The sequence below is a fragment of the Crocodylus porosus genome, unplaced genomic scaffold (genome assembly GCF_001723895.1).
Source record: "Crocodylus porosus isolate Cpor-Errol unplaced genomic scaffold, CroPor_comp1, whole genome shotgun sequence".
Lineage (NCBI taxonomy): Eukaryota > Metazoa > Chordata > Crocodylia > Crocodylidae > Crocodylus > Crocodylus porosus.
In genome coordinates this window covers 200,630,095-200,638,762 of record NW_017728886.1, presented here as the reverse complement: position 1 = coordinate 200,638,762, position 8,668 = coordinate 200,630,095, and the positions used below count along the sequence as shown (strand labels likewise).

General features: G+C 38.1%; 1 protein-coding gene across 4 annotated transcripts in view; it reads left to right on the top strand.

Moving 5' to 3' along the window:
• RB1CC1 (RB1 inducible coiled-coil 1) overlaps nt 1-8,668 on the top strand; it is a 145,212-nt gene that overhangs the window by 87,641 nt on the left and 48,903 nt on the right. For all 4 annotated transcript variants that reach the window (XM_019548020.1, XM_019548012.1, XM_019548030.1 and 1 more), the window contains 5 exons: nt 1,314-1,500; nt 1,588-1,669; nt 2,989-3,050; nt 4,861-4,964; nt 6,552-6,678. In XM_019548020.1, the coding sequence (XP_019403565.1) occupies nt 1,314-1,500; nt 1,588-1,669; nt 2,989-3,050; nt 4,861-4,964; nt 6,552-6,678 (562 nt within the window). The remainder of the gene's footprint in view (nt 1-1,313; nt 1,501-1,587; nt 1,670-2,988; nt 3,051-4,860; nt 4,965-6,551; nt 6,679-8,668) is intronic.

Below are 8,668 nucleotides of genomic sequence, written 5' to 3'. Positions count from 1 at the left end.
AAGACTACATCCACAGCAACCCCTGCATCTAATGATTTGGTGACCTGGTTTGTAACTGTCCTTCATACTTTAGGTAATTGATACTGTAAATAGTACGGATACTATTTGGGAAGATCTGTCCTGCAGGAGATTACTTTTAATTATTTCATGGTAGTACCTAGGGACCAACCAAGAATACCCCCCCACTCCCAGTGTTAGATCCTGTATAACCCTACAAATGGTTTCTGCCTGCAAGAACTTATTAGACAACCTGTATTTGAGGGAGAAGGGGGAGAAATCTAGCAAATGATTAGACAGAACAACATGATGTCACCAGAACTGATGTTTGTTCACTTCTTTTTTTTTGTTCTTTTTTCCTCTGTTTGTAGAACAATGAAAAGAAAAGGAAAATGTGGGGTGGTAGGAAACAGAGCAGAGGGAAGAGAGGTTTAGGTAGTAGGTATACAACAAAGATGAACTTTGATTGATTTTTTTAATATGTTGCCCTAGCCAAAGAAGGCTCAGGACAGCTTATAGTAATGCCCATAGTGGAAAAACTTGAGGACCAAAGGAAAAGGTTAGAGCCAGGGTATGCAACCCCTGGCACAGGTGCCAGAGCATGGCATGCACAGGCTTTCTGCTTGACACGTGCGCCTTGGGGTGGAGGGTGGAGAAGTGGCCAGGGCTGCAGTGATATAATAAGAATCAGGCCCCTTGCAGCTTCTTGCTGTCTGTCCCTGGCATACCAACATCTTACAAATTGAGGTTGCAGGTGTGTTTTGTCACTGCCCAAAAGTGTAGCCAATACCTAGGTTAGAACAAACAGCCAATTGAGCACAGGGCAAAAAGAGATCTCTAGCTGTAGAGTTTTCTGAATTTCCAGGGAATAGTATGTTTGTTTCTTATGGCAAGAATCTCCTGGGTGACTTCTCTTGGCAGTCCCCCCTGACCCCCCAGGTCACATGCTAGTGGGAAAGGAAGGTAGCATCTACATCATGGTGCCCTCAGAGCATGCAGAATTTCCGCTGCATAGTTCTTAAGTGCAGTTTCCAAATAGCTTGTTGTCCTACTTAGAGTACATTTCATTAATCAGACCTGGAAGGGGACAGAGACATGGCTAATGGTGATTTTTACATCCAAGTGAATGGTATAACTGTGTCGGATGCTTTTGTGGAACTCTTGTGCTAACCCCAGTAGTCATAACAATGGGATCCAAAAAGATACCTAGATGGTTGATTTAACTATTATAAAATTTCCTCATAACAGTATTTAAATTTCTGTTTCTCTGTTAATATTCTGATAATTTTGCTATAAAGAAACATTTTACTTTGTAGGTGGTGTTGCTTTGTAATGCTTCACGCTGACCAAGATGGGGAGAAACTGCAAGCCTTGCTTCGCCTTGTGACAGAATTATTAGAAAGGGTCAAGGTGGTTGAAGCTCTCAGTACTGTTCCTCAAATGTACTGTCTGGCTGTGGTTGAGGTTGTGAGGAGAAAGATGTTCATAAAACACTACAGGGAGGTAAGCATGTTAAATGATTTTGAATCTCCACTTTTTGTGTCAGCTTCTAAACTGATTAACTGATTATATGTATTTTCCAAATTATAGTGGGCTGGTGCTTTAATAAAAGATGGGAAACATCTGTATGAAGCTGAAAAGGCAAAAAGGGAATCGTTTGGGAAATTGTTTAGTAAGTGTTTTTCCTCTTCTGTAAATTCTGTAAAATCCTCAGTTGCAACTACCAGTTGTGTATTTCTATACTCCTCAAACAATGATAGCTGTATAATTCAGTACTCTTATTAATATAAATTGAATTAATTACATAAGGAATATCCAGAATGACTTGTATAGATGTGCCATAGATGGTATTTCTGTGAATAAAATAGATCAAAATGTGTACACAAATATTGTGTTTAAAGTTTTTTTTTGGGGGGGGGGTTTACAACATATTTTTGAAAATTCAGATAATTGTTAAAGTATTTGTAGGAAAACCAAACAAAAACATTCGCTTGAAGTATGAAAAATGTATATAATGCATTTACCATTTGAAAATTACTTTATGCAAATTTTAATCTCATTTCAAAGTAACTCTTTTCAAGTTAAACTTGAAAAATTTGTGGAATGCAAGAACTAGTGTAGTGGATTGTCTAGATGAACAAAAATTTTAAAAAATGCTTTGTTGAGCATTTGAGTGTAAACGCTTGAAATAGAAGAGAGAGAAAAGGAAAACCTGAAACCATTAATATTGTGATTTGGTTAATTTGGGGGTAAATTTGTAATTTTATTTTGGCTGCCAGCAGATGGGTGGGGTGGGGAGAGGAGGAGGAAGCACCACTTTAAAATCCACATGCTCCCGTACCAAGCCCAGCTCATGCCTGGAAGAGGCAGCACCTTAGTTGTACCTGGCTTCCCCAACATCTGTATAGATTAGGTGCTTTAGTGGGACTTTTTTGGAGCTTTTTATCTAATAGCTGGTTGAATCAGCTATTACATCAAAGGCTTTTACAGCACTTTTAACTGCCTGATACATACAGACACTGTGGAGCTGAGTCAAAGTAACACTTGCTTCTGGTAGAGTGCGTATTATATGGGCTTTTTTTGTTTTTCCCCATATCTGTTGGCGCTGTTTTTTACTTTGAATTTTTAAAGTTAGGGCAGAGGGGGAGAGGCAGGTGACACTGGAAAAGAGCTTACTAGTAAAAAGGATTTGATGGTGGCCAAAAGATACAGAGGAGAAAAGGTATTTGGCATAACGGTCATCATGCTGGAGGAAAAAAGACAGAAGGCTTTAAGTATGGTAAAGGAATTCTGTCTGCTTGGGGTTTTTTTCCTGTTTGAAAGTCTGTAATTGTCATTATTATGACCTTTTTCAGGAATGTAAACATACTGTAGTCATGCTTCCAAATTTAGTACAGCATTTAGACCAACATAAATCAGTGTATTCCATTTTTGCATTGTGTAAATGTTGTGTACATACCTGCTAAATAACCAAAGTTTTCCTTTGCGCAGGGAAATCTTTTTTAAGGAATCGTTTGTTTAGGGGACTTGATTCCTGGCCTCCATCCTTTTGTGTATGTATTCAGTAAATTCTTTGAATTCATATAAGTGTTGGGTTTTAAGTATGTTTTTATAAGTGTGGCTTCTGTAAGAAAAATCTATAGTATGACATTTAAATATTAGTTGTAAGCAGAGGTTTTACTTCACATGCGTTTCTTTTTGCTGCAGAACAGATATCCGTTCTTTCTTAAAAAAAAAAAAAAAAAAAAGTTAATCTAAGAATGAAATTGGTAATAAGGATACCCTTACATATATGTGTTGCAATTTGCTTCTGAGGGAGTGATAATTTGATGCTCTTTCAGGCATCTCTGGTTCAAATTTTATGGGATATTTGGATTAGGGTGCTTATTATTTTGAAGCCATGAGGGTTCATTATAATTATTTAATATGACCTTCACAACACAGCATAATTATTTGATTCTTAATTACTTATGCATAGGGCGACTATACATCCTGGTTTGGTTGGGACAGTCCTGGATTCCACAGGTCAGTCCCAGCCTGTGGCTCAAAAGTCCCGGGCCAGGTCCAGTGGCACGCCAGGGAGGCAGCTGGGCAGGCACCGCTGCTGCTGTGCTGGAGCAGGTGCCACCCCACCTGCATGGGGCACATTCTTGCTCCCACACAGCAGCAGCAGTACTTGTCTGGCCACCTGCCTGGTGCAACATGTTGCTCTGCCACTCTGATGGACTCCAGCTTGGGTCTTTTGACTAACTAGCAACAACCAGCCTACAGAGTCTGGGAGTGTCCAGGCCAAACTAGGACCTATGGTCACCCTACTTATCCAAACCATTAGCTGTGATTTGTTTCTGACCATGGACATGCTGATAAATAAGCTCCATGTATAATCCTTGAGCAAAACGCATAGTGACAAGTTATGCATAAAAAAGCAGGCTGTTTATTTGAAAGCACAAAGTGAGCAGGTTGTGCTTTGAAAAGGCAGTTAAAAGTGAGTATTTTGCCCCTTATTTATTCTGAGGCAACTTCTTTCATTGGCGTAGCATGGCTATATTAATTCTTTGGGCCGTATCGTATGTTCTTATTTTTTTTATTTGAAATTCCTTAACTGATCAGCCTACAGAAAAATTCATTTATCCATGATTTCAGCTTGGTTGACTAGTTAGTAATGATGTAACTCTGTTTTTGCTTATTTAATGCTGTTGATGTGATTGTATGATTCACTTCGTCTTGTTAGATACTTTTTTCATTTCCTCTTCTCTGGCATTTCTAAAAGCATATGTAACCAGAACCTGCTGGACTACCAATGGGCCATTAAAGGTTGGGGGTGGGAGTTGGCCTGCTGCAGAATTTGGGGCCCTTCAGACATGCTGGCTACAGTCATCAGTGGTGAGTTTTTCTTGCCACCACTGCTCCCTGACACACTATAGCCAGCAGACCCGTGGTAGCTGTTATCATGTCCTGGGTTGGATCCAGACCATGAGGAGCCCCACAGTCCAATCTGACCTATGGGTCTAAATCTTCTGTATAGTTTAATATTTATCCATTTGTTTAGCACCGCACTAATCTTCAAGTCTCTGCCCCATTTTCCTTCTCTTCCCTAATCTTTTAAATGGTATTTATAATTAAGACATTTAGTAATTTAAAGGAAGAACTGCTACTGAAAGAATTATTGAGTAGGTGAATGCAAATTTCATTTTGGGTGGATAGAAGAAATGAGGCCTTTATGAAAAGAATAAGATCTTTTTGAGAAACTTCCTGGATTTTTTAAATTCCTTGTTGCACAATAATTGCACTATTTTCAATCTTAACTATTTGAAATTTTCCCATCATTATATCAACGTGTAAATACTCTTATCGTTTATGCAGACACACAAGCCTCGCAGATTTGATAGTGAGCTTCCAGATATCTCATTAAATGACTTGCAGTTTCTGCAGTCTTTTTGTCCTTCAGAAGTACAACCATTACTCAGGTAAATGATTAGGTGTTAAGTCCTTGTAGCATGGAAATCACCAAGATCTTTCCGTTATGAATAGGAAAATATCAAACAGGAAAAACTGAAAAAAAAAATTGTAGTTGCATATTTTAAGGCTGCAAACACTGTTATCTTTGTGTAATTGAATATATAAGTACCCATGGTGGAATGTGCATATGCTTCATGTATTTGAGCCTGGAGACATTTTGGCCAGTAATACCCATACAGCATGCACATGGCCCATAGCCTATACTTTATATGTAAAGGGGTGAACGTACCTCATGCACCACAAAAGCTGTCCATTTGAGACAGAAGTAAGGGTATGACTAAGCATGGTGATTTCTAGTGGAGTAATTTTCTCAGAAATTTCCATCATTAGAAACCTTTCATGGAGAGAGACCGGTACCAGCTGCTAACAGAAGCATGGGGACGGGAAGCTCACAAATAAACCCATTACAGGGCACCAGTTGAACAGTCTTATTTTAAAGCTTGATTTTTATTGTGCATAAATGTGTGTGTAAGTGTATCTGGTTATAAAAATGTATCCCTTGGTGTGGGAGCTAAGGCACACTGTTGACAGTCCGAAGCTCGCAAGTTTGATGCCACAGCAGAAGAATTCATGACACAGCCCTGTCAGATTCCAACAAATCTGCAAGTTCTGCTAAATACCTTGTCATGCAGACACGAAAGAGGATCTCTTAAATAAACCTACAGTATTCTTCTTACCTTTGTCTTTCAAAATAAGAATTCAAAATGCATATTCTGTCAACTTGGGAAAATACATTAGATTATAATAGTCTTTTTCTTCATGCCACAAGTTCCTACTGATATTAATGGATCTACTACACATTCACACTAACCTGGAACATAGTTTGCCTTAAATCTCTTTCAGAATTTATGAAAGGGATTAAAAGCTTGCTTTTTCATAATCTTATAAGATTTGATTGATATTAAAATGAATTTTGATTGAGAGAAGAGTTAGCTCAGTGTACTTGCGCCATTATCTCAGCAAATCCTTTGTACTCTTCTTATTTAAGGCTGAAGAATTCAACTCTTAAGATCTGAAAGATAATGGTGCTTCTTGTTGTAAAACTTTGGAACAGATGTTTATGGATTGATATATTATCAGGTTTTGGTCTGTTAACTTCTATAGTGTAAAATAAATAACTTTATTTTATAATTCATTTCTCAGATGTTTTAAAAATGAATCTACTTCAGTTATAGTATGAATTATTTCTTACAATGATGTCATCAATAGAACCTAGAGTTGCAGTCATGGAAGGGTAGGAGGCTGAGAAGTGATCTCTAGTGTGCACTTAACCTAATGCGTCTTAAAAACAGAACTTAAGATCTAAATTTATTTTTTAATATTCTAAAGTACTCCAGGATCACTAAAATAAGAATTACTAATATAGAGTGTTAGTTACAAAGTTGTTTTCATGTTATAGCAAAACAGGTGAAGTTTTAGAAAATGACAACACAACTAGTTCAATGAGGATTAGATTTTTCACTGTGTACATTTTCAGTTGAATATTTGATACTGACATATTGAATTTAATTTTAGAACTCATTCTATCTTTGAAGGGTTCCTATACTTTGTGACTTTGAACCTCTTCACCAGCATGTACGTGCGCTACATAACCTGGTGAAAGCAGCCCAGAGTTTGGATGAAATGTCGCAGACCATTACAGATCTACTGAACGAGCAAAAGGTATTTTTTTTGTTTTTGTTTGGCAAGGCCTTAAATGAGGGGTATGTTTAGGTTATTTTTAATAGGCTGTTGAACAAATAATCGCTTGATCTCCAAAATCCAATTATTCATATATTGGTTACACATGTACTCTGCACAGGCCAAAGTAGCTTTAAAAAGAAAATCTGATCATGTAAATGTTGTTGGACTCCAAGTTCCTTAATGAGAGCAAAAATGTAATACTTTAGGGCGAGAAAACAAACTTTAATACTTCCCTAAAGTTAAATTCATGTTTCTGTTCAGGTTTTTTTGCCAAGTCATGAAACTGGTTATGTGCAAAAGCTCATACTTTGTATTTGTCTTGTTGTTTTTCTATTTAGATCACTTTAATTTTAATTTGTTACTAATTTTGTTTTTGTTTTAAAATATTATTTTTCTATGGATGATGACTAATTTATATTACTATCCTTTTGGCCCAAGCAATTAGCTTCTCTTTGAGTTTTGTCCTGTCACTTCTGTTAAGGGAATGAACTGATGATGTGAGTTAGGTATTTCTTTAATCAAATCCTGTTTATTTACAAAGAATGTATACACAACCCTGTTTCCTTGAATACAGTAGAAACAGGAGCACTGGACTTGCTATTTTGGAAACTGTATCTGTCCCCTTCAGAGAAATTCTTGCAATTGCTTCTCATGCTGTTTTCCTATGTAGACAGCATACCAAGCAGACCTTTAACTTCTGTGGCTTGCAGCTAATCTCAGAGAACCCCTGTCAACAACCATAGTCCTGACACTCAAGCTTTGCAGTGCAATCGGTTTCTCTGGACAGCAGCCTTTACATCTTCTCCAGCTGCCTTGTTGTAAGGGGTTAATTGTTAAGTGGTGATCTTGATCAGGTACGGAAGGCAAAGCGTTAGTATGCCTATTGACATTACCTATATCAGGGACAGAACCAAGACCTCCTTCATGACAAAAAAATGTCATCTCCCAGCACAGCAGTACCCATTTCTTCAACAAATATCTAACATTTCTAACAAACAAATATCTGCTATCTTGGAATATCTATATAGAAGTCTCCTGAGACTACTGTATCCTACACCCAATTTCATGTCGTTGTCAGTAAAGTATAGGATCCTTCCCAAGGTTCATGTAGGTGAGGTCTCATACCTCTCTTTCTCTTAAGATTCTAGAACTATATCCATTCTTTTTCCACATATAGTTTGACATTATCTTTTTTCATTTTATCAGAAGCTGTCTTCAAATATTTTCCTGCTCAAAGGTGCAACTTTTTCAATATTGGATTGTAAAATTCCTATTGAATCCTAATTATCTGGGTCATATAATTCTTCAGACACTCCATGTAAGAAGCTTGCATGGTTCAGTAGGTCATATGTGAATATAAAAAGTCGTGTTGGGGGTACATTTGATCCACTCATTGACTCTGGTTCTGTAAACCATCAAAAGGTATAGTATAGACTGGTTCCAAGATTCATACGCATCCAAAAATAATTAGAAAAGAAATTGAAAACAAGATGTACATCATTGTGCTGGTATTTTGTGGTATGCCTGTATTTTTAATAGTTTCTTTCTTCATTTATTTGCAATTCATCTGGGAACCAAATCTTGTAGAGAATTATTTCAGTAACATGTCCCTGCCTTCTTTTGGTTTTTTTACATGATAAATTTCAAGCTATTTTGTAGTTTGTGGTGACCGTGGACTGTTAGCGGTGACAGTATGGTCCAGAGCTGGGGCAGAACTGTGATCTGGGTAGGGACGAACAGGCTGGATCATGGCTCTGCCCCAGGTCTGGACCCTGCTGTCACCACTGCAAGAACCTAGCCCTAGCCCGAGAGCAGCTCCCTGCCCAGCTGTGCACCCTGCCAGTGCTACTGGGGCTGGTCTCCATGGAAACCCTGGCCCTGTGCTGTCATGGCCCTGCTGCTGCTGGGGTTTCCATGGAAACTGGCTGCAGTGACATGGGCAGGGGCTGTTGAGAAATGGAATGGCTGG